Source organism: Cyprinodon tularosa, unplaced genomic scaffold (assembly GCF_016077235.1).
Source record: "Cyprinodon tularosa strain WSP-4 unplaced genomic scaffold, ASM1607723v1 ctg60, whole genome shotgun sequence".
Classification (NCBI taxonomy): Eukaryota; Metazoa; Chordata; class Actinopteri; order Cyprinodontiformes; family Cyprinodontidae; genus Cyprinodon; species Cyprinodon tularosa.
In genome coordinates, this window is record NW_024039341.1 from 205,966 (window position 1) to 232,849 (window position 26,884).

At 37.5% G+C, this 26,884-nt stretch overlaps 2 protein-coding genes across 2 annotated transcripts; one reads left to right on the top strand and one right to left on the bottom strand.

Moving 5' to 3' along the window:
* Positions 1-88: 88 nt before the first annotated feature.
* Positions 89-7,855, top strand: yrdc (yrdC N(6)-threonylcarbamoyltransferase domain containing). Its single transcript, XM_038307141.1, has 7 exons — positions 89-124; positions 662-863; positions 3,829-4,024; positions 4,147-4,261; positions 4,352-4,471; positions 4,551-4,681; positions 7,121-7,855. The coding sequence occupies exons 1-7, from the start codon at positions 89-91 to the stop codon at positions 7,188-7,190; spliced, it is 870 nt and encodes a 289-aa protein (XP_038163069.1). The 3' UTR covers positions 7,191-7,855.
* Positions 7,856-12,730: 4,875 nt separating this feature from the next.
* Positions 12,731-25,502, bottom strand: LOC119797865 (glycoprotein endo-alpha-1,2-mannosidase-like protein). Its single transcript, XM_038307102.1, has 4 exons — positions 24,619-25,502; positions 22,487-22,596; positions 14,145-14,221; positions 12,731-13,615 (listed from the first exon to the last, which is right to left on the bottom strand). The coding sequence occupies exons 1-4, from the start codon at positions 25,130-25,132 to the stop codon at positions 12,979-12,981; spliced, it is 1,338 nt and encodes a 445-aa protein (XP_038163030.1). The 5' UTR covers positions 25,133-25,502; the 3' UTR covers positions 12,731-12,978.
* Positions 25,503-26,884: the final 1,382 nt, after the last annotated feature.

A 26,884-nucleotide genomic window follows, 5' to 3' on the forward strand; every position in this document is an offset into this window, starting at 1 on the left:
TGTTTAAATATTACTGCTTCAATCATTAATATGTATTCATTTAAGTGTAGTCATATTTAAGTAATTTTGGATCCGATAATGAATCACGATGCTTTGGCCCTTTAAAGAGATCTTGGGTCGATCAGTGGGTGGAGCTTACACTGCTACTGTTTGATGTGATTGGTCTACAATCTAATTATGCATCTGACATTATTTTGTGGTTTCTATCAACTGCAAATAATTCAGTATATGTTTTTAAAAAAGCTAAATAATTACTTGTTTTTATTAACTAAAAATAAATTTTCCAATTTAAGTTATCCTTATTTAATTGTTTGCTTCGTAATATTTTATATATCATATTTATCATATCATATTTATATGTATATCATATATATCATATTTTAAAATCAGATACATCAAGCTGTTTACTTATTTCCAGGGAAAATTATCACATATATCCAGAGAATTAAATATATATGTTTACATAGTTTATTTAAATTGTATTTCCTGTAAGATAAAAAAAAAAAAAAGAAAGAAATCAGAGAGGTAGTTTTACTAACCATCGTTCGTATTTCGTTGTTTTTGGCCTAAATCGGCACTTATACCTTTAAAGCGTCATCAGTTATCGGCGCAACCCGGAAGTGTTCTCTCAATGCGTCAGGCAACAACATGCTTCTGATAGGGGGGAAATCACTCCCGTGTTTCAGCTGAGTTTGATTTTATGAGTTTGTTTGGGTTTGTCGCTGGGTTGATCAAATTCAGAGGATCTCATAGTTCAGCTCGTCTTCTCGGAACCGACATGTGTAAAGAACCAAAGACCAGACTTTTCCGTTTGTCGCCGCCAAACTCCAACGGGGCTTCGGTTCATCAGGAGACCCAGACAGGTACCGGTCACAGCATGTAAACCAGAATCAGTCCTGGTCGGTGTATGGACACAGGTAGCTGTGGGTGCGCTTCCTAAAACACACTGTAGCTCTTTAGAAGTTAAACACTCATTTCTCTTATAATGACCAGTGTTTTCAATCATGCATAGAAATTATACCAAGAGATGAACTGTAGTGTAGATCATTAGTGTTTCTGTAGACACCCGATGTCTCCATACTTTTTCATTTTCAAACCGATATTGCAGCTTTGGTGCAATATCATACAGTTGTATTACTTATTTATAGTGTGGAATGATAGAAAATGTTTGAACAATTGATATTTCTCCAAAAGAGAACAATAGTGAACAGGTATGAGAACAACAAACCCATCTCTAATTGCCAAAGAGATACAAGATACATAAACTTTAAATAAAAGCAGATGGATGCAGTGTTTTTTTGCAGATACTCACTTTTTGGCTGATTTTCGATATCAGTCTCAGTTCTGTGCATCCCTAGTGTTTAGACTTATGTGCACTTCTCGTTAAAAAAAAAAAAAAAAAACTGCTCCACATAATATGCACTTGGTTGGATATCTGATCCAGCTAATTAGTCAACATAAGAGCTGATATCCGTTCCAGGTATTGGATCGGTGCAGCTCTGCTCACTACCATCAGTACAAATAGGATGGATCCTTGCTTTTATGTTGTCCTGACTCCAGATTTGGTGCTTACCATTTGAATCTTGCTGCTAAGATTCACATTCATTATTTGGTTTAAACATTTTCCAACATGCGGTTGGATAGTTTTGCTCTATGTTTAAACAAGTAGTGGCCCCAACTGTAGATTGTTGCTGCTTTGACCTTTCTTCATTTGCTTCGACATCTTGTGTAGAGATGGTATTCTGCATGCTTTGGTTGATCATGTCAAACCAGGAGGCCCCCTGACCTCTGTTATTATCAAGGCCTTTGTCGGCTTAATAACAAGTACATTCAGTACCTGCTTAAAGGGGGTTATTTTCAAAAGGTACTTCTGATAAAACACTTCAATGGAACACACAAATTCCAAGAAACATTTCATCTTAAAAGGATACGAAATGCTGTTGTTAATCACATTACAGGGGTTTCTACATTGAGTTGTAGATGTTAATGGCTGTAGGCATGAAGGATCTCCTGTAGCAGTTTCTTACAGCAATTTTGGAGAAGCATCTGACTGAAGACTATTGTTTCTCAACAGTCAGAGGAAGAGATGGGGGATCTGGAGTTATTGCGTCATCTCTATAGCCCCATTTACACTACCCTCTTAAAAACGATCCGTGACAAGCTTGGCTCCTTATGATACTTTACACACCACGCTAGCACGGTTCCTCGTCTCCTAGTGATGATCTTCAGTACTACTGCTCTCTAGAGGTAAACAAGCAAATCAACATGGCGGCACCCGTAACATTCAGGAAGTTTGGTTATAATTGTGATATTTCGTTGTTCGCCGAGAGTCAGGCGAAGAAGACAGCCTTTGCTGAATTTTCTTGACAGATTTGGCTTTTGGGAAGTGGATACGACAAACAATAGTCTAATCAGGACTTACAGATGCAGGAAACAATGACAGACGTTGAGGTTCATCACACTGCTAAGCAGAATCATCACTGGAAATCATGTGGCACGGTCGGGAAGCTAGTATTTTTATGAATGTCTGAAATTACATCATTACAGAGGCTGACTGCAAGGAGATGACGCGGTCTGCTTGTGCACTCTTTGTTATTTAAGAACCGAGCCAGAACTGAACTGCGCAGAGCACTACTGATTAACTAGTACCAGTTTAGCACGGTTCGGTTGCGTCAGGCGCAGTCCAGTTCGGTTTTGCGTGGCATTTACACTCAACATTTATCTCGGTTACTGTGCTCGGGTCGATCTCTGCACTGTTTCAAAAAGGTAGTGTAATTGGGGTTTATGTCATGTATTTATTCCACCCAGCCCCTGAAAGCAGGTGAGCCTAATCTGCACAGTGAATTAACCTTTGCATATTGAACTACCCTGGTTCAGTGGCTGGGCAGATCAAATACAAAACTTAAAGAATACTTGCTGACTTCAGATCCCCCATCTCTGATGGGATGTCCTCAGTAATGTCCATAATGACCTTCATTTTATGAAGAATTCTCCATACGCTCTTCCAGAACAGAGCCTTCTTTATCAGCCAGTTAGATGTGTCTCCACAGCAGACCTGTGGTAGATAAGCACCATTTTGCTGCAAAAACCTGAGCTTCCAGTCTCCTCTGTCTTTTCTTGTAGACGGCTTCACAGTTGCATCTCAAACAAAAAGCAGAGTAGAGCTCAGCTCTTACTTAGAAATATCTATCATTTAAAAATGTTACTTTCTTGGTGATAAGGAAACCTAAATAATTGAAGTTTTAATTCGAGATGCACCGATCCAGTCTGATACCGATACATGGTCTAAGCGTTTTGGCCGATATCTGACACAATGCGATACTACTGTTGAATGAAATACCCGTATACCTTTTGATGTTAGTAAAGGCACCAGTCTTGACATAAAGTTTTTTGTACAAAAAAGGTAAGAAATGAAAATAGACAAAAACAGTCACTGCTGTGATTGCACTGCGTGAAGTGATCAGCATTGCAATCATGAAATTGAATTCAACAGATCACTGTTACTGTATTGCTGTGTATGATATTATGATATAAAAGAATTAAAATGACTGGATCAGAAAGGCTCGGGATATTTCATCCGCTATCTGATCCATCTACTGGAGCTGATATCCGATCAGAGTATGTCAATATATTGAGTAATTTCTTATTACATTCTATAAAACATTGTTGGGGTGTATTCATCTGTTGTTGTTTTTTTATGGTCATTCGATCATACAGAAAGAACATAAAAAATTCACCTGCAAAAGCCCCACATTTGCAACCTTTTCACCAGAACTATACATCCTATTAATTTTGCGTGTTTTCAATATTTTTTCCCTCAATCCTCAGATAATTCGGAAATCCTGAGCTGCACAGTGAAGGCTTTAAAGGATGGTCACGTTGTCGCCGTGCCCACAGACACCATTTACGGCCTGGCATGCTTGGCCCAAAACTCTGAGGCTGTCAAAAAAATCTATGAAATCAAAGAAAGGAACGGACAGAAGCCGCTGGCGATTTGTGTGGGAGAAATTCAGGAGATCTATCAGTGAGTGTGCTTTCATTAGACTTTGTTGCTTTGTGTTCTGCTTTTTTACAGATGAAGTCACTCTGTGATCAGTTCAGTCTTTAAATTTGTAGAGAATCCTGAATGTCTCGTTTCCTGAGCAGGTACTGTAAGGTGAAGGTGAAAGAGGAGCTTCTGAGGGATCTGCTGCCTGGCCCCGTCACTCTGGTGTTGGAAAGGTCTGAAGAGCTGAACAGAAACCTCAATCCTTTCACATCAGTACGTTTCCTTCTTTAATTGGACAATTTCAACCAAATCAAAAGTCCTGTCTCTTTATAGGCAGTCAGCTGTTTTTATTTTTTCCTGTAGCTCGTAGGCGTTCGTATCCCTGATCATCCCTTTATGAGGAGCCTTTGCCAGATGTGTGAGGAACCTTTGGCTCTGACCAGCGCCAACATCAGCTCCCAGACAAGCACACTGGTGGTACAGGTAAGTCTCAGAACCAAAGTGGGGATCTAAACACAGTGTAATGTTTGCTAAGCAGAATGTGTGTGTTTCCCTGATAAAGGAGTTTGAGGAGCTCTGGTCTAAGCTAGCTGTGGTGGTGGACGGAGGACCAATAAGAGACCAGAGCCGGCAGGGGTCAACAGTGGTCGACCTGTCAGTGCTTGGTAAATACCGGGTCATCAGACCGGGCTGGTAAGTTTCAATCAGGTGCTGATGTTTGGTGGGATTTTCATACAGGGATGCATCTAAAGGCGTGACTTTTCTTGTAATCCTTCTTAAATGTTGCAGACGGACAGATGTGTTATCAGATTTATTAGCCTACCCACTTTAGCCTCCTTTTACCAAGAAGGCAGCTCTCTCCATGAATGTTAACCTCCTCTAATCCCCATCACAGCCCCTAAGCGTAACCTAGAATATCTGTGGTGGGCTTGAAGAGACAACCTCTACTAGACGTCTGCAACATTTACAGTCCGAAGAGCCGTTTTTGACCTCAGTCCAGCTTATAAAACTTGTTATGAGCCGCAAACATCAATGGCCTTTTCAAAAAGAAGTAAAAAATCCATTATATTTAAAAAATATCTTCCACAAGAGATTAGTCCTTTGTTAAATTACCACTGTCTGAATTCAATAAATATATTTTCAGTAGGTAGCTGAAATTTGTGAAAAAAATGTCCCCCCCTTAAAAATATCTAAAATATATATTTCTGTTATGCTTAAATTCAATTTATTTTGGAAATTCAATACAATAATTCAATGCAAAAAGTGCTAAACCCAGCATTTGTTATGTTAACTATATAAGCGAATTGTTATTGCCCAGTGTCTAAAGAGGCACAGGTTGCAGATGCCTGATTTAAACTGAATAAAGCACTTGATCAGGCAGTCTGGGGTCCTGAGATCCACTTTAGAAATTCAACTAAACAATAACTATTACATTTAACATGCTTAAAGAAAAAAAAACAGCTTCACTTAAAAATAAACAAAACTGGAAACTATACTTATTGATGATCAAACCTAAGTTAAACTGATTTTGAAGAAATTAGGGATGCACGATATTGGGATTTTGGCCGATATCAGATATGCCGATATTTTAAAACTCATGTAGCCAATAACCGATACCGATACCGATGTTAAAGCTGGACAAAAATAAGTAGTCATTGAAAATAGCAGTTTTGTTATCCATTTCTGACACTTAATAATATACTCAAATATATAAAAATAATATACTCAAATATATTTTCATATGCTGATATAAAATAGATTTTAAAAAACGCTGTATCGATCTATTTTACTTTCAAAATCTCGTGAAATTTCATCGTTCTGTTACAAACTCTCGTGAGATTTTGCAAATTCTTGTGAGATTTTGTTAGTAAAATAGATCAATACCGCATCAATATATCAACATATAAAAATATGGCAAAATTTCGTGAATTTTCGGGGGATTTCGTAGCAAAACGATGACATATAGCAACATTTCATTAGTAAAAGAGATTGATATGGTGTTTTTAAATGGCAATATATCAGCATATGAACATATTGTGATATTTTAATGTATCAATATTTTGTCTTTAGAAATTTTTAAGTCTGTAAAAAAGAAGTTTTTGAGGAAGAAGAAGAAGTAATATTTTTAATTTTTTTTTTTAGACTTTAGAAACTCAGAAGCTGATCAAATATCGGGTAAATATCGGTGGGGTGGCCGATGTCCGATATTCAGTTTTAAGGCCGATACAGGCCGATACCGATAGGGGGCCGATTGTATCGTGCATCCCTAGAAGAAATGTTTGTATACTAAGCCAATAGTTTGGGTCATGAACTTTAGTACCATTTTGTGGGTGAAATGCTGAAATGTTTTGGAACCTCTGGAATAAAGAGCCTCTATATACTGGAACTTTAGGAAATGTTTTAGGGGAAGGTTAGCTGCTTTCCTGCTGCCAAAAGTTTAGGGATTCTAATAATTCTGCCACTGGATATGATGTATTTTTTATTGTTTTTTTTAGTAAATTCTTCAAATTAAAGGTTGATATTTTCAGTTTCATTCGTGCGAGAACTTACTACTGCTATATTTGACTGTACTGGGATGGTTATAAATGTCCACAGGGCTGCTAATTATAGAATAACCAGGAATTGTGTTATTCTAGGTAATGACTATTTTGAATGTTTAGAAAATTTACTTCTGAGGGCATGAGCAAAGCTTCAGAATTGTAAAACAAATGTTTTAAGCAAAAAAAAACTTTTTTTTTTAAAAGTGTTTATTTTTATACAATAATAAGACTTTGCAGTGGAACTTATTCTACTTTTTTATAAGCATCCACCTGCTGTGGATCACTATTATATGCTCCTTAAAATAAACAGGCTCTGATTCTGATTATCTCAATAAACGTTAAAAAGAAATATTATAATCGGCAGTTTTGCATTAATTTTGTCATATGAACCCAGCCTCAATTTTCGACAGGCTTCCAAAAAAAAGCCTGCCAGCTGGGATTAAATACCACAGAGTCAGCTCGTCACATTGCGTTTGTTTTTGCCTCCCTGACTGAGCTCCAGCCCCGTCCCCCTTCTACCCCAAACCTCCAATGTTCCTTCTGAAATAGACTCGGTGTGTTAAACCAGAAATGACCCTAATTCTGTTTTCAGTGCCCTTTCTGCAACGGTTGACGTGTTGAAGCACAAATATGGACTGTCAGACTACTCGGGGGAGGAATGACCTTTAAACCCCACGCACTCCAAACGCACACTAAGACGCACGGTCAGCTCTAACCCAGAGATATTCAGGAAGGCAAGAAGGGAAGAACTGGACATTCCCGTGGAAAAACATACTAAAGACAGAAACACAGAAGGAAAAGTGCTGTCAGAATCTTCTCATACTTCTGTTTCTTTGTGAGGTAACTTTTATATTATTTTGCTGTAATTTTATTCAAGGGATTGATCAGAGGTTCAGGCTGTTTTTGTTCAGTCAATTCAGACATAGCATAAACAAGCCGAGTTTGTAATATTTTGTTTTTAAAGCTCTTTGTGTTTATAATGTGCCTGAATTATCCTTTATAACAATGCAAAGGGTTAAACTTTAATAAACTGTATTTTGTTACCTAGCATCAGTTATTTTCTTTATACTGTAAAGTTTGAGACTTCTGCTGCATCTCATTATTTGAATTAGAAATAAAAGGTCCTAATATAAATAAATATATATACATATCCATCTGCATTCTTGCATTTTCAATAAGAGCTGTTTTTTTTTCTCCTTTATCTTAAATCTGTGATCTATCTCTGCTTAATGTACTATAATAAATTTTATTTTTACATTTACGTTTTGTATTAAAGACGTTCTGAGGCTTTCTCACTCTCAATAAAAAAACAAAACAAAAAAAAAAACACAGCTGGTAATAAGGTGTGGATTTCCACTGCAGGTTTTCACAAAATACAATGTTTTATTTAGGCCTCCTTCCATTGAAATTCCAAGAATCAAACCAAATAACATTCAGCAGATTTCAATATTGATTATGTATATACACTGCTCAAGCAAAAGTATAAAGGGAACATGTAAACAGGACAATATAACTTAATTTAAATCAAACTTATGGGAAATCAAACTGTCCATTTAAAAAGTAATCAATTTCACAGGCTGTCGTGAAAATGGAATAGACAACAGGTGGAAATTATTGGCGATTGGCAAAGCACACTAAATAAAGGAGGGGTTCTGCAGATGGGGACCACAGACCACCAGTCAGTACCTATGCTTCCTGGCTGACTTTTTTTCGTCACTTTTGAATGTTGATGGTGCTTTGACACTTGTGGTAGTATGAGACTGACTCTACAACCCACAAGTAGTAGTGCTGCTCCTCTGGGATGGTACATCATTGTCAGTTTAGTGTCCAGAGGGTGGAGGCGCTACCAGGAGACTGGCCAGTACACCAGCAGATATGGAGGAGGCAGTAGGAGGGCAACATCCTAGCAGCATGACCTCTACCTCCACCTATGTGCAAGGAGGAGCACTGCCAGAGCCCTGCAAAATGTCCAGCAGGCCACAAATGTTTCTGCACAAACTGTTAGAAACGGACTCCATGAGGATGTATGAGGGCCTGACATCCACAGATGAGGATTGTGCTCACAGCCATTACTGTGCAGGAGACTTGGCATTTGCTGCAGAACACCATGATTGGCAAAGTTGCCACTGGTGCCCTGTGCTCTTCACAGATAATAGTTTCATACTGAGTAAATGTGACGCTGGCGACACCGTGGAGAGCTATCTGCTGCCTGCAACATCCTTCAACGTGACCAGTTTGGTTCAGTAATGGTGTGAGGTGGCATTTCTTTAGAGGGCCACACAGCCCTCCATGTGCTCACCAGAGATAGCATGACATCCAATAGGTACAGAGATGAGATCCACAGACCCCTTGTGAAACCATACACTGGTGTGGTTGGCCTTGGGTTCCTCCTGATGCAGGAAAATACTAGACCTCATGTGACTGGAGTGTGTCAGCTGTTGCTGCAAGATGAAGTAATTGCAGCTACGGACTGGACCGCCCGTCCCCCAGACCTGAATACGATTGAGTACATCTGGGACAACATGTCTTGATCCATCCACCAACCTCATGTTCTACCACAGACTGTCTAGTAGTTGGCAGATGCTTTTTTTTCAGGTCTAGGAGGAGATCTAAGACCTGGAATCATCCGGTGCATGCCCAGATTTTGTATACATAGAAGAATGTGGAGGCCACACACAATACTGACCCTCATTTATCCCTGCTCTAAGGACATTACAATAAAGTAGAATCGGTCTTTAGAGTGTTTCCAATTTAATTTTGCATCTGACCGAAATCCAGGCATCCATTGGTTAATACATTTGATTTCTATTGATGATTGTTGTGTGATTTTGTTGTCAGCACATTCAACTTTGTACAGAGCAAAGTATTCAATAAGAATATTTCGTTCATTCGGATCTGGGATGCGTTATTTGAGTGTTCCCTTTATTTTTTTGCAAAAGGTTCAAAGCTTTTGTTTCTGGGCCAAAAGCTTGATTCTGATGCTCGCTGCCATAACAGAATCTGGCAGGAATGGTGAGACTGCAGCAAATGGGGACAAAGACAACACCCAGCTTCAGAACATTTTAACTGTTATACACAAGTTCATATTACAGTTTGCAGCCAATCCCAATCCTTCTCTGCATTGATCATTGGTCAAATTAAATGCAGACGTATTCTGCTTAATGCACTTTAAATGTGTTCTTCCAGCAGATCAAGGTAGATCACATACATGATACCTTTCCGTGCTGCTTTTCTCTGACTGCTGAATAATATGGTTTATTTGATAACTGTTCCCACCAGATGTTAGTGATACCGATGCTCCTCTGCAGGTGCATCATGTTGGGCCAAACTAGTAGGAGAGGGATCATTATTTAAGCCTTTCTGTATATAGATTATATAGATGGGAGAAGACTAACACATCAATCTAGCCTTATTTTTTTAATGATGAAAATTTTTATTGAAATTGTTGGGTAGTAAATTCTAACCAAATGAATGTTTACATTATTTATTTGGGATAATAACTAAAAGGCACTGTAGTAGCTGTTTTCAGGAAACGGCTCAGAAATCCAGTAAAGGACTGAAAAGGAAAAACCTGAGAGTCCTTCTCTAGCCCAGCGGTCCCCAACCTTTTTTGCACCACGGACCGCTATATGTCAGACAATATTTTCACGGACAGGCCGGGGGGTTGGGGGGGATAAAATGATACGACTGGCATTAAATCAAATACAAACAGCATAAAAATAAAACAACATCTAGGCTTAATCGGAGAAAATGAGAGAAGAAGTGTGCTCCTGATGTCCAGTCTGCTCTGTAGCTTTGTTTTGGTCGTAACCGCAGAAAATTCGACTTCACAAAGATGGGATGTTATAAATGAGTCTTGAACTGAATTAACCTGTGTCAAGAGGCACAGATTCACCGACTGATGTAATTGGGAGAGAATACCGCAATTTTTTATATTTTTCAAAATAAAACATTACTCAGACTCTGATCATTGTTAAATTATATGATCATCGATAAATTATATATATATATATATATATATATATATATATATATATATATATATATATACATACATACATATATACATACTTTTTTCTGTGCGGCCCGGTACCAGTCCGTGGCCCGGTGGTTGGGGACCGCTGCTCTAGCTGATCATCTGCTTTCCTGAACCATGATACAAATACTGGTGATCCTGTAGGCCACCATGATAATGTTGTTAATGGTGAAATGGAACAATTTAACTGTGATGTGGAGAAACACTAGATTTTCTAAAAGATGAGTTTTTCAGCAAAACATTTTTAAGGAACTCCAAGGTGTCCCTAAAGTAAGCAGCCAATGGACATAAAGATCCACATAAACAGTAAATACTGTAGGAATTGCTTATTCCTATTGTAACACATGTTCATCATACAAAATATAAACCATCATTTCCTACAGTTCAGAAGGTATTTGTCAGGTATAATTTTTTTTTCTGTACTAATAAAATTTAAACAACTTAAAACTAGAAGACTTATCCCAGCATCACCTGGATTCAATCACCTCAGCATGTGGTTCTGCTCCAGTCAATCCCTGTCAGATCCTCATTTCTCTTCAGCCAACCGTACTATAAGGAACTGCTTAAAGTTCTCCATTCACCAAAGGTCTGATCTTCAGCTGGGCTTCAGCTCTCCTCCATCATGCTCTCAGTCTCCTTCTGGTTTCCTTCTCTGGCCTGTACTCCACCACCAGTGTCTACATTCCGGAAGAAGACATATCTAAACCTAATCTCACAATGATCATGCAAGATCATCGTTCATAGCTTCCATGTCTTCCACTTTTCCACTTTTCCTGTGCGCGAGTCTCTCCAAGCTGAATTGTATGTGCAACCAAAAACAAAGTCAGATTGGATTTGATTTGAAAGGAGAGTCTCATTAAAGGTTCATTGGAGGTACCCTGTCACGTCCAGGAAGGTTCTGGGAGTTTTTTAACCGAACAGTTTATTTTCATTTATATATTTTTACCAGCTTAATAACCTGGAAAGGTTTATATATATATATATATATATATATATATATATGTATATATATATATATATATATATATATATATATATATATATATATATATATATATATATATATATATATATATATATATATAATATAAAGAAATGAGTTGTAGCTGTGTAGAGGGATTTTTTTAATCATTGAACTGCATCGTAACATGGAGTTCACGTTTACCTCATTGTAATTGAGATCTAGTTCATATTTTCTTTTTCTATTTTTTTAGGCTAGAAAAATATATTTATGTTCTCTGTAGTAAAAATGGGACATGAATAATTTCTTTAAACACGCTGTATTTTGACAAATTTAATGAATTGATTAACCTCTTACTTTTTTTTAACCATCAGTTTGAGATGAAGTGAAATATTGTTCACGAAATCATATATTGCGTCTTAAATTCTTGTTTCAAAGGAGTTCATATTCTTTGTGAAAATCTAAACTTTTTCTGTATTTTCTTGAAAAGAAATAGTGGAGGATGTTCTTTTTCCAGCTGGATCATCAAAATTAGTGGTTCCTCTAATTGTCAATCATTCTGGTGATATGTTTACGTAAGGTCATCCTACGTGCTCGTCCCCATTTTCACTTACCAGTGGTGAGTCTGACATAGTGGAAAAATAGCCAATCTACTTTTGGAAAGTAAGCTTGTATGAGCGACGCAAACAGCAACTTTTAAACAGAGTGTGCACAAGGAGAAATGGGCTCATGCACACTCTTACACACATTTAATAGAATTTCCCTCTCAGGAGCAGGTACAGGGTTGTGCATGTGTAATTCTTTTTTTAAGTGGAGAGGGAAGATCTTTTCAAACATTCACGAAAATCTTCCACTATACCTTTAAGTGGTAATCTGGTTTAACTTTCTACTCTGGCTGGCCCTATATGTACTATGTTTGGGAAAGTAGACGTTATCTACTAGCATCAGCTGAGCAACCTTGGATGAGGCTTCATAGTCAGGTTGGTACCAGGAAACAAACATATGTGTAGATTTCAGGCTATATGTATAATTTTGATCCTGTGTGAAATAACATAACCTAAGCTCAATCTAAACATGTCCCTGATTCTTGTATTCAATCAGTTTAAATCTTTTGTAGGTGTATTTTGTTCTCTGTATTTTATAATAGAAATTATTAAAATCTGATCATGCAAAAAAAAAGGAAATAATTTCTTTCTCGGCTTTTTAACACACCTGTATTGTCATTGATGAAGGGAAAAATGCCATGGCTATCGATAATTGAATGGATCTTTTTCTTGTAAATAAACTTGAAATCTTGGGTTTGAGAACAGGCAGGAGAACAAATCAGGTCCATGTAGTATGTCAGAGTGTTAGGCCATTTAGCAATAAAATATGCTCTGTTTTAGTCACTAGAAGGAGCATTTGCTGTCATTTTGAAAACACTACTAGTGAAAGCTGTTTGAAATAAGTTGGCTTACATCAGCCACTGCTGCTTCTCTTTATTGAACTGCTCAGCCCAGCGGCGGGTCAGTTCCAGATAGTGTTCCGGTCCATGTGGCTGATAGTCTAAGTACACACGGGTCACAGTTCTCTTAGGCATGGCCCTCTCTATCTGCGTCCCTTCATGCCATTCGTTAAAAGACGTGATGGTGACCATCTCCGGCCTCACGCTGAGCGCTGCCTGCAGGGCCGTCTCGTAGTAACGGCCATTTACCCTGTTGCGAGTGTTGTGATTGTTCCAAGGTCGAATGCTGGTGTCGATGTAACCAGGTCCAACGCTGGGGATGAAAAGAAGGTTGTTTCCGTCGCAGAAGGCCTTGATGGCCTTCCAGTTTTGGTGAGAGGAGCCAAAGGAGAAGCCGTTGGAAGCGAAGTAAGTGTACATGCCGTCGAAGCCGCCCGCGAGAATGTCATGCTTGTGCCGCTCCTCAACGATCAAAGCAATGAAAATAGAGTCATAGGCAGAGCCACGAACACTGTGGGAGCCTGTGGGAGTCAAAAATTCAGACCAGGACTCCGCTGGAGTCAGATAGGAGTCATAAATGTAGAAGAGCGGAAGGCTCTTCCCAGTGCTGGAGGTGAATCTGTAGAAAGCCCCATGGTCCCCATACCTTTAGAAACAAATAGGAGAAAAACAGAAACACTAAGTACTGAACTTATATATTATATTATATTAAATATCTGGCCTTTTTCAATTCTTTATTTTCCCAATTATTGTATAAATATAACCTTAAGCTCAGAATTAATAACAGTTTAATAACTAACCATGTACTGATTATTTCTGTGCAAAGGATTCATGCGCAAATATGTTTTCTCATGGTATGCAATATCTTCAGTACAGCATGCAGATTTTTTTACATCTAATATTTATAAGCATTTGCTTTCAGTTTGGGGCTTTTAAGTGTTTACTTATCGAGAACATTCCTTCATACCTTCTTTGATGCTAAAAGATTGAAAGGAAAAACTGCTTCCACATCAAAGTCCCATCTATAAGTCATGAATCTGGTCTTATATAATCTAAAAATGCAACCTAAAAGTCTTTCTGTGTTTTGGCCTCAGTTCCCTTAGTCATGCATGCAAACCTGATGGGTTTCTGTTTGAGTTGCATCAGAAAAGAGGAACATCCAGACGAGCGCCTACCTGTCGATGATGTACTTGATGTTGTCATGCACAGTCTGGTCATTTCTCCCTCTGTAGGGCTGGATGTGAAATGCAACCTGGGAAAAAAAAAACCCAAAACATAATGAAAGATGTGGTTTCTTAACTTTAACGCATGTCAAGGTATAAAGTATTGGATCTGTTCTTTTTTATTAAAGCCCTAATGTATTGTTCCTCCCTGAGGTCAGGCTTCTATATGGACCATAAATAACTCAAGAAAAGCTGCATTTTGTTGCTGTTAATCAGAGTAATTATTTGATCACTGCTGATTTTTTCAATTTTGTCACAGTAGGCCTCAGAATAAGACGCATCTGTTTTACCAGACAATAATCATAAAAAGAAAAAAAAAGCTAATGAACATCTTGTTATATTTAAAGGAGAAGTTCACTTTTTAACACTTTAAGCCCATTTTCTGTAGTGTCCAGGATGAAATCGAATGATCGACACCAAAGTTTTGACAATTGGTCCTGTCTCTGCTTTTTGGCTCATTTAGAATCACCCCCTGGCTGCTTTAGAATGGCTTCCATAGAGCATGTACGATAATGTCCTTAAAACAACCTTAAACGTTCTTTTTTTAAAATATGCTACTCACCGGGTCGTCAGCGCTGTTCAATGACGTTCCAAAAAAAGTTTCGTGAAGAAAAACCGTTCCTGTAGTGTTTTATTTAGCATTTTGTAAATCCCATTGAGTTCTGTTGGAATAGTCAATATTCCCCTGCCACCGGAAACGGAAATGGGGCCTGTTTACACAGTTGTAGTCTTTTCGCTTCACTCTGTGTACTCCGACGTCGAGGTGCTAACGTCTCTGTTAAACACTTTAAAAAACTCTGAAAATGGAATACGAAAGGTGGATTCTTGATTCTCGACGTCGGAGTACACAGAGTGAAGCGAAAAGACTACAACTGTGTAAACAGGCCCCATTTCCGTTTCCGGTGGCAGCGGAAAATTGACTATTCCAACAGAACTCAATGGGATTTACAAAATGCAAAATAAAACACTACAGGGACGTTTTTTCTTCACGAAACTTTTTTTGGAACTTCATTGAACAGCGCTGACGACCCGGTGAGTAGCATATTTTAAAAAAAGAACGTTTAAGGTTGTTTTAAGGACATTATCGGACATGCTCTATGCTAGCCATTCTAAAGCAGCCAGGGGTGGATTCTAAATGAGCCAAAAAGCAGAGACAGGACCAATTGTCAAAACTTTGGTGTTGATCATTTGATTTCATCCTGGACACTACAGAAAATGGGCTTAAAGTGTTAAAAAGTGAACTTCTCCTTTAAAATACTGTTATTTTCATCTAAGACTTTGTTTTGGGAGGGGGAGCAGTTGCAATTTTACAGGAGACCTGAGTGGTTTGCACATAAAAGTTGCTTAAAATAAATATTTTAAAGGAAAGATAGAAAATTCACAGTCGATGATGCATAATTTAATGTAAAACAAGACTTTAAAATCAGTGAAAACCCGCAGAGAACAATGTAAGAAAAAAACAGATTTATTTTGAAGTGAAAAAAAAGTTGCTAAGGTTATTTATTTAGCAAAGCTTTAAGTTCCAGGGGTCATATGGTACATCATTCATTTATAACATATGTCATCTTGGCTGGATTTTGTTGCACTTTATTGTTATTTGACACGGAAGGAGCAAGTTTTACAGATACAGAGCTCAGCAGGAAACTCCTATCAACATGTATTAGCTTCAAGTTGCTGCTTAATGCGTACGAAGCAGATTCATACAGTTCCTGGCAAAATAACCTTTCACACAAAAATGATTCACAGTTTTCTAAATTGCTTTACCGATAGAAATATGACAAATTTTCATTCAGTCGTTTTACCACCCCCAGAAAAAAGTCTGGTGCAAACAATTCCCTTAAGTAGGCACTTGAATTAGTCCACCTGTGTATTATTTTATCTCAGTAAAAAATAAATCTGTTCTCTAACGCGTCTGAGGTTCCAAACAGCATTAAACCTTTTAATGAGACATCTAAACCAGGGTTAAGCTTTGAAAATCTCATGGAGAAGCTGTTCAATTATTTATGTAAAAATGGACACAGACCTGTAAAGACATTACATACACCTACGGTATCTAGAAAAATGTTTACCCTTGACAGATTTCTTCTGTTATGTGATTTTTTTTTTTTTTTTGCCTGCTCAAGTGTTTCTAATCATTCATAAAAAGCTATAAGTTTAAACAAGCCAACCATGCTTAAAACCCCAAAATGTCTCTGAATTTAATAGATGTAAAAACTGCCCGTCATCCCACATCTCTGATTCTACTTCGGGTTCTTGTGTTCACAATAGAAATACAACTTGTCTGACTTTTTCGGTAAAATCTATTATATCATTTACACTTCACTTACCATTTTACACCAGTTTGTGTTGGAATATCATATGAAATCCCAGTACAATACAAAACATTTACATATTTTTACATCAATGTTAAAAACTACACGGAATATAAGTACTTTTGTAGACCCCATAAATAACCTGCCTGGATGTGGGCAACACAACTGTTGTTTCAATTTCTCTGTAACTGCAGATCTTTTGTTTTGAATCCATAATTTATGGAGCCATAATTTTCTGATGTGTAGTGCTGCTGAGAAGCCGATGTGCATCAAGATATAAAGCCACATGATCATCACCCACAGGGGAGACACAAAGCTGTTTTACTGCAGCTCACTGCAGACCCACTATAGCACTAATTCTCAATACACTCTATCAATAACTCTGCTGTAAATTTGAAGTAAATGAGTTTAAGCATCACCATATTTCATAAACACTTACAGTATGACCCTGAATGAACTGCAGAATGATTTATGCTGAGCAGAGAGGAATTTAATGTCATCTTATGCAGAAAGCACAAATGGAGGGATGTTGGCAAGCAAAAAAAAAAGAAAGAAAAGAAACTGATCTTTGCAGTGCTTAGATCATTTGCAACTAAGATTGGGACATTTTTGTAATTCAGATTGTCAGTAAAAGACACAACAACAGAGGGTCACAAAAAATAAAGTTTGGTCGATCACATGGGTCATTTTCCCCTGTGCATTTGACATGGCCTACTTACGTGACAGAACTTTTGCAACCCCTGAGGGTGCAGATTGTTCAGAGGCAAAAACTGACTCATGGGACTTTGATGCTCATTCCTCATTTCCTCCTCCACCAAGCTCCCAGGGTACCCCCACCACCCTGTCCCCACCAAACCACCCACACACACACCCTTGGGCAGAAGGCCTATTTCGGCTCCAGTTGAAGCTGAGGTCACCAAGCAGCAGCAGTAGCAGTGCTTTTGAGGCTCCATGTGATGAGCTCTCCAACTCTGCTGTGCAGAACTTGCAAGCTGTGTGTGGGAGCTGCTGAAAATACCTTTCACCTTATATAATGAAAACGCCATTGGTTTCTTTAGTAGTGTTACCCAAAGGTAGGTGATGGAGGATTTGTTGGCTGTAAGGTTTAGGATTGTTAGAATTGTTTGATTTCAGAAGTGTAAAAATTATAGGTCAGTTTCTTTCTATTTATGTTGATGTTAGGAAACAAAAAAGTACACCTCTTGTTTTTTTGTTTTAGAAAAACGAATATCCACTTGTTATTTAGGATTACCCTAATCTACTAATAATCTGATTTAAACACACAAGGTAAACTATATGGCTTCAGGCTGATTTGGCCTTTGCTAGTTAGTACCTTTCATGCCAATGTCTTACCCATGGATTAAAACCATTATGTAATGATTTAGTTTCTTTTGTAGTCTAAATTTTACTGAATTATAAAAATATGTTAAATGGTATTATAGTTATACATTTATTTTAATCTTAAAATTGTGTTTTTTATCTATTCAGTCTGGTTAGATATAATTTTTTTTGGTGTAATATCTTTATTAGCCTTTATGGCAGGTTACTTAAAATTATTTGAAATCGAAGATTCTCAAAACTAGTATGAAATATCCCTCTTGTGGGAACGAAATGATGGAAATGATGAAACCTTCCATGGTAGACAGCAACATTTGAAATCCCAAAAGGTGAGGTATGAAATAACCCAAAATACAGAAAAACTTATTTATTTATTTTTTCATCATTGTTCTTTAAGGGTACAACAAAAGTTTTAGAAGCTCAATGCAATATAAAACAAAACAGTGCAGGCAAATAGTGCAATAAAAAGCAAATAAATATAAAAAAAAGTTTCTAGTCATGGTGAGAACATCCATTTTGTTCAAATTTCAAACTTTTGCTGTTGATTTGTGAAAAACTAAGAATTTCAAACATTTTAGCGTTCATGATCACAACCATTTTTTGCAGCTCAACAGTTAGGCCGCAGGAAAACAGACCCTGGGCTTAATGGTACCATCTCCATGTTTGGCAATTACAGCAGTGGCTTTATGCTTAAAAAGATTTTACTTGACTTCTCATAGTATTTTTTTCCAAAACGCGATCTTGGTCTCTTCTGATTATAAAACGTAATATTATTAAAGAGAAATAAAATGTCTTTAGGGTGTTAAAACAGAACAATAAAACCCCAACAATTAAGTCTGGAGCTATAATTTGGACTGTGTGCCATTTACAGAAAATCCACCATAAATCTTAATTTGTGCACCAAATTCTCTTTCTTATATATTTCAATCACTGAAGTCTGTTTGGATTTGTAACATTTTGATTTCAGTTTAAAATATAATGATTAAAATGCAACTTCAAAGACCTAATTTATTATTACATTTCTCATAAAAACAGTCAAATTTTTAAAACTTTCAATTGCAAATTTTGTATAACTCCTTTTATCTTTTATTAGTGTTGTAGCTTACAACAGCTAGAAGACAAAGTTGGAAAGTGGTTCTATATTTTTTAAATTAAGTTATGATTCTGGTTCTGAATCCTTCAGGGCAGTTTTAGTGGCTTTCACTTATATGGTGCTTTATCAAGTTAGAAGACTTGACCAAGCGCTTTAAATTACATTCAGCCATTCACCCATTCACAGACTAATAGTGGCAAGCTACATATTAGCCACAGCTGCCCTGGGGATCAGTGACTGAAGCGAGGCTGCCGTATCATTGGTGTCACCAGGTGCTACCATCAGCAATGTGGTCGAAGTGAAAACGACACTGAAACCCAGAGCCAGGGTTTGAACCGACAATCCTTCAGTTGCAGAAACTCCTCAGTGGCAAACTCCTCCACCAGACACCACTGTCGCCCCATCAAAAGTGGCTTCGCATTTATGCTATTATTATTATTATCAGTAATTATTATTATTGTGATAATAACAGCATTATTAGTGTTATTTTAATCAGGAAAATGTTCTGATCCACAGTTCTGTTCCTCTGAAATCTAAGAGTGAACAAAAAGAAGGAATCTAAAAATACACGTTCTTCTCTGCAGAAGAAGTAAAAGGAGCTAGGTAGGAGGATGCTTAGAAAAATCTGCACTCAGATTTTATATATATTCAAAAGCATACAGTAACTCCCAGAAGATACAAGAAGATCTTGTATTTCAATGAGATGCTGACATGCTGCAGAATGAAAATGATTTGAAGCATGTCACTTTTCATTTTCTGTGTGCATTTAATGAAAAAAGACCTACTGTTCAGAGGAGAGATGACACCAAATCGGACAATAAACTCAGTCTGTTCGTTTTACTCCTGACAGCATTATATGTAAATCATTCGCAGACCCACAGTTGCATGTATTCCCTGCTAGTTCTTGTCTTGTCGCTCCAGATATATTTTATTTATTAGCCTTCAGCCAGTTTACTGAAGAGATAAATGTGATATAATATCTGACAGTGCAACTCCACAGAGTTGTTTATAAAGAGGACAGTGCCTCTGTTTGTCTGATGCACTGAAAAATGAACTATCAGAATTTTCAAATAATACAAACTCCATTCCAATAAATAGCCCTAATTATTTGCATGATAAGAATAGATAATCAACTTAAGAAAATACTCACATTTTTGTGTCAATGCCAAAATATTCATACCCTTGTTAACCATTTTGTCATGTTTAAACAGCTAAATAAAGTAAGGCAGCAGACAATCATAAGCACAGCATCTTTGGATGTCAAGCATGGAGGAGGGCAGGGAACATAGCAGAGCTGAATGAGACTTTGAGAAAATGTTGACAGCTAATGATGCTCTTTTTAAACTGAGAAGCTCTCCCCTGCATAATAAAAATATGAATCTGAATATGACATTTGCAATCTTATGTAAGAAATTCTGTAAGATTAAAAATGACTCTAAGCGTCATATTCACAGCTCTAGCAACTGGAGTTTGTCACCTACAGTTCCACTCAGACACAGTTTACAGCTGGTTCCTGGTTGTTTATGTTGCATAAACCTGATTTCCAACCATGAGCCTTTACACAACGTACTGCAAGTGGGAACAAATACTTAGTCATCAGGCACATTATTAAGTCACAGATTTTCCATTCTGTCCTGGACAAACTCATTTTCAGTCTGCAGGAAGTTTTGGTCCATCAGGACCAAAACCTCCTGCTCTCCAGAAATGGTTGTTGATTTTGTAAATTTTCAATATCTGCAACATTGCTCTTTTCCAGCTAAAAGTTGTTCTATTTTCCTCTATTCCTATACAACTTTCATTGTTTATTTCACAATTTAATAATTCCAAATTTATTTATTTGCTTAATATGTTTGCATCCTACACTGAAGCAAAATCATATGTGAATGATATACTTGGTAATGAGGTTTTTTTCTAACTCTGACGCTTAAACATAAAGCTGGAAATGAAACTCATTCAAATTTATATCGATTGTCATTTTAAAGGTGAAATTCATCCATCCATCTATTTTCTACCCTGCTGTGGTTGCAAAGGGTGCTCTGTCAATGGGCAAGAGTCAAGGTGCATCCTGGACAGGTTGCCAGTCTATTGCAGGGCAACACAGAGACAACCGTCGGAACCTTCTTGCTGCAAGGCAGCAGTGCTACCCACTCTCCCACTGTGCAGCCCAGTTTAAATTCAATAACTATGAAAATATCATTTAAAAGAGTTAATACAAAGTCAATTGCAATCAGCAAATATGAATAAAACAAAATGTCTCTAGGATTCCATATGTGATCTTTGTGTTTATCCATTTCTTTTAATGGGAAACAAGTAAAGCAAAAGTGTCCAGAATTTTTAGGGAACAGAATATGGTTATCATCCAGGGCCCTTTTTTGTGAAACCAACATAAGAAGTTAAGTCTGTATTTTCTGAATACCCGGATGTCAGTTTCACAAAAGCAGTAGCACATACTGTAAATTACCATGGTGATCTATTCTCTGCAGCTGGCCTGTGCCTGACCAGGCTAACAGCCAAGCTCCTTCTCCTTCTTCTTTGGATCATTGACAGGTAGTGGCATTACTGGCATCTAGTGTGGATGGACCGTGGATCAGAGTATCTGATTAACCAGTTATACATTGCTTTATTAAGTTTATAATTTAGAGCCATATTTGGGGCTATTTAATTAAGTTTTTCCTGCTAGATGACTTCCATGAAGTACTCCGGATTTGATGTGTGTCCTGCATTGAAGGCAAAAACCAGCTACTATGCTGCAGAGATTAAATATGAACCCATAAAAGGGTCTCACAGGTTTGCCCTCTTAAAAGAATAACAAAACAAAAAAAAAACATAGAATATTCTTACTTTTTATTCATCATCTATATCTAGTTGTTCTTGTTGGTCTATTTTCATTAATAAGAACACGATGACTCACTCTAGCTTTATTTAGCAATGTTTGATAAATGGGTAAATACGCCCAACACTGCTTTTCAGTATTAAACAAAGGGTTAGTTAGAGGTGAATTTCACAATTTCAAGAAGTGTTAATTTGTCTGTGCATCTTTTTTAGTAGGCCAATGTAAAAAACAACAACTGGACTTATTTTCTGTTCTGCTGGTTAGTCGCAGGTAAGATTTAGATTTTTTTCAAACTGTCACAAACTGTGCAAGAAATTACATTATTACTTTATTGAAGTCTAATAAATTTACATCATACTATAAATGCAACTAAATACTTTTCGTTGTGTTGGTCATTTGGAAGTTCTTTTCCACTTGAAGTGTGGGAAATAAGATCTCTTTTATTTGAAGGTGTTTTCTCTTTGGAAACTTCTATCAAACTTCTGAGCTGCATTAATGATGAAACATGACTACGCTGAAGTTGAGTTTAAATAGAACAGATCAATAAAGACATCAGACTTCCATACTTGCCACAAGGTAGGGTACATATCCAGAGGAAAAAACATAGCAGAATGTCATGCTTTAGAGGACATTGGATTCATTAACTCCTCTCTGAGCATTTCGTCCACCAGCTTTTAGAACTCTATCCACGTTTACAAAATGTGCTGATGCATTTTACCTTCAGGTTGTGTCTGTATGCAGCATCCAGTACAGCTGGCACCAAATCCTCAGCTGGTTCCCCGTGGTCGTCAGCAAGGCCAGGAGGATACCAAGACAGCACCAGAACCCCTGAAAACAGAAAAGGACATCAGGATGGAAATCTGCATTTTTCTTTTTAGGGTCTCATTCTTCTCATCTCTTGGATGTTGTGGTATTTACATTGACACGTCTGGATTTCTCATCACAAGCTGTCATGTTTGTTTAAGAGGATATGCCTTAACACAATTTGGGGCTTTGACAGCTATGAACTTAAAATGACTTTGATGATGATGGTGATTATATCTAAAAAAAAAAAAAAAAAGTCACTGATTTTATCTAGTTACAAGTTTTTCTTTTTTCTTATTTAATATGACTGTAAAAAGCATCAAACTTACTTTGTATTCAGCCCCATTTACAGGTTAGTTAATAAGTTGATGGAGCTCTTCTGTGTGAAATTTAATCTCAGCATGAACCAGACTGTTCTGTAAAATCCTCCGACTCAGAACAGACAAAGAGTATATAAATCAGAGAAGCAGCCAAGAGGCTAAATGGCAATTGTTTAAGGGCTGTAGAGATTTACAGCTTAAGTTGAAGAATCTGATGTTAAAACAACCATTGGTCAGCCACACTACACATCTGGCCTTGTATCTCAGTGAGGCAAAAGGTAAAAAGAGCAATTCTGAGAGAAAGGAATAGCCAAAAATCCTAATTGATTAGCCTTTAAAGAAAAAAAAATACCGTAAGGAAAAAAGTTCTAAAAACCTATTTATATTTTTGTCTTCTACATTTAGTGTTATGTGCATCTTATAGTCGATCAATTTCATAAACTAATCTAAGATTTAACAAGACAAAATATTTTTATAAGGCACTATATATCACCTGCATTAGTCGCTGGCTGCAGAAGGAAACTGGCATACCAGATATGCAAATGAAATCCATTAAAGTTATTAAACTGCAATACTTACTCATATCTATGTGTATAAACAATGAGACTATCCTTATTAATTACTGCGTGTGACAAAGATGAGACAGAAAGTCACTTATCATCTCCACTGATAGCTTGGTTTGGCTGTTCATTGTCTCTAATTAATTGGGTTGTTTTAACTAAGCCATAAGAGCCAGCCCTCCCATGGTCCATCTGTTAAAGCGTTGAGCTTTCAGAGGATTGTATGGTCTGCTCATCAGTCCGGATGGTGTACAATAACCCAGGAGGCCGTAGAAGAGAAACATAAGTCACGTGTATTCTAACACGAGTCTGTTACTTGACACCCTGCAGCAGACCTCAGATGTCTTTAGAGCCGGAGAAGGTTTTGGAAAGGCAACAGCATGTACGCATTTATAATGGATGATATTTTTCAAGAACTACTTGAAGGCCACCAATGAGGACATAGAAGCATTCATTAGTAGTTAGCCTCCTGGGTCAATATTGTGTATTATAAACTTTCACCAGGATAAGAGATTTAAACTATTTAGAGTTTATCTAAACAATTTCCACAAAATCAGTTGGGTTCATGTCTAAACTTTGATTGTGTCAATTGTTGTCCTGTTGGAAGGTGAAACCCGCACAGTATTAAGTCTTTTGAACCTTGTTTTAATATTTCAAAAGCCAGAGAAACATTGTCTTGTTTTCTTTAACCAGTGAAAGTTTGAGCTGCATCATTTTTACCACTAGTGAGCGAGTAACCAATGTCTGTCGTATTTCTAAATCAATCAACTAGAATTTTCCCCCCACTTTTCTGCTATGTCTATGGTATGGCTCTCTGTTAATAGTAGTTTCTGTCAATATTCTATAAAGACCAGATTCATGAAGTGTTGCTGTCAGCACAATTCTTTCCTGGGTGGATTTAATTTATGGTCACATAAGTGCTTTAATGTAGAATAAACAAAACAATATAAACACATTTAGGAGTTTTTCGTTACATGACAAAAAACATGAAGGATTTTGTTTTCTTTTTCATCCCTCAGAAGTGCTGGACAGCTCCACCTGCTCAGGGAGCTGTCCAGCTGATAGAGGTGCTGAAAGCGTCCAGCTGCCTGATCAGCTGTTTGCTGTAAAAACACTCTCAGCTGTTTTAGTCCCCAGAGGAACCAGTGCCTCTCAGAGCTCCATACCTGCTGCGGAGGTTCCGATCTGCTCCATGTGGGATTCCAACACATCCGGATCCCGGGAGCTGTACGGATTCAGCTCCGGATAAAAACTGGAGGCGATGTCTTCGGGCGGCATGTGTCTTCCTCTCGGGTAGCTAGATGCCACCTTGGGGTCCCAGTGTGGAACCAGGATGTGATCCCAGTGGATATATTTCCCGTCCATGTGCGGGCTGCCGTACCAAGTGTAATAAAAGATGTGAACGTCATAGAAAATGGTCCCATACGGACCGGAGAAGGACAGAGCCGCTTTAGAGTTGTCCCCGTGCGGGTGAGCTTGAACGGGGGACGCAGAGGCTTTTCGGGACATCCTCCCTCCTAAGATCGGAAGGAGCTCCAAGCCAGGAGCCAAGTCCGAGAAGCCATCAGTGGGCTTCAGGGTCCTCAGTCCCATCAAAGTCCCAAAGATGAAGAGGGTGAAAAGGAACAGGGCAACGCAAGCCTTCCTCCGCAGCCTCGCCATTGTTGCTAAAGGTTGCATGGGATGAAAACGATGCAAGTATCAAGATGAGACTCAACTGAGAACCTGCAGGGAACTCTGTGAGTATCCTGAGAAGATTCAGCCCAACTATGCATGACTGCTGTCCGATCGCAGCAGACAGGCTGGCGCAGCAGAGATATTCAACTTTATCTTTCTCCACGGGTCTCTCATTTTGATGAGTTAAGAAACATACTAACGCGATTAAAACATTAGAAAGGGGGGAAAAGTCACTCTCTAAAAACAAAACTGAGCTGTCGTTTTCTCTTTGCTCCACTCCACTACCATCCAACACATGACCGGCGTCCCACAGCAGAAGTGATGCTCTACAGTGTCGGTGTTTGACAGCCCCCGTGGTTGGCTGGCTTCTGCTTCCACAGTTTCTATTTTGGACACAAAAGAGGCGGAACCCAAAGCCTCGTCATCTAATAGACTGAAGTCTGCATGGCTGCACAGCCGGAACACGACGCCCTCTTCATTATGAGGCAAAAACTTCTTAGAGTATATATACTTTCTCGAGTAAGAAGATTTAAAAGAAAAAAAAAAAAGATCAAATTTTCCTGGGTTAAAACACAGGTGGTTGCTTTTCCAAAACTGACTCATTTCTATTACTGCCATCTTGTGGTTTATTTATGAAACAAGCGTGTTCCTATGAAAAGATGGAACTGACTGAGCATGTTTATATATATATATATATATATATATATATATATATATATATATATATATATATATATATATATATATATATATATATATATATATATATATATATATATATATATATATATATATATATATATATATATATATATATATATATATATATATATATATATATATAGTAGAGATGGAATATGATTACCTAAGCAGTAACTGAGCAGCTTCTTTGGATCCTAAACCTAAAAAGGATTAGTTATGTAGAAGCAGTAACTGAGTACCCTTTAATGAGTCTTTCATTTCAGTGCAAAGATTATAGTTTTAAAAGTAGATTATGTCATCTATCTTCTTGTTAGAATCATGGCATCATAAAACATAAAAAGGATACAGTATTGTTAAAATATATATATATACATATTTGTGGTAGATGAATGATGAAATGTTTGCTTCTTCCAGTTATCCGTCATGGTGGCGGTGTGGCTGGTGCATATCTCCAGCAAACTGGGGGGAAAAGGCAGGGTACATGATGCTGGACAGGTTGCCAGTTTGTTGTAGGGCAACACAGGAGACATATAACCATGCCTACAAACCTTAAGGAAAATTTAGAGATGCCACTTAACCAAACAGTCGTGTTTTTGGAAAGTGGGAGGAAGTCAGAGTACCCAGAAAGAATCAAGGCATTAACATAGAGAACATGCAAACTCCATGCAGAAAGATCCTAGGCCAGGTATTGAACCAAAAGACCTTCTTCCTGCAAGGCAATGGTGCTATAAACTGTTCCACCGTACAGAAAATAATAATTTACATAAAGTGAATATTATTTCTTTAAACTCTTCTATATTTGCTGAATGGTAGAAGTCAGAAGGACCACAAACTGAACATTTTTAAGGAAGCACACAGACGTAGACTGGATATTTTTATCCAATATCTGCATTTACTTTCTGATTGTTCTTTTCTCTTTCTTTTTTTAAAGCAGAAAAAAACTTTTATATATATATATATATATATATATATATATATATATATATATATATATATATATATATATATAGTAGAGATGGAATATGATTACCTAAGCAGTAACTGAGCAGCTTC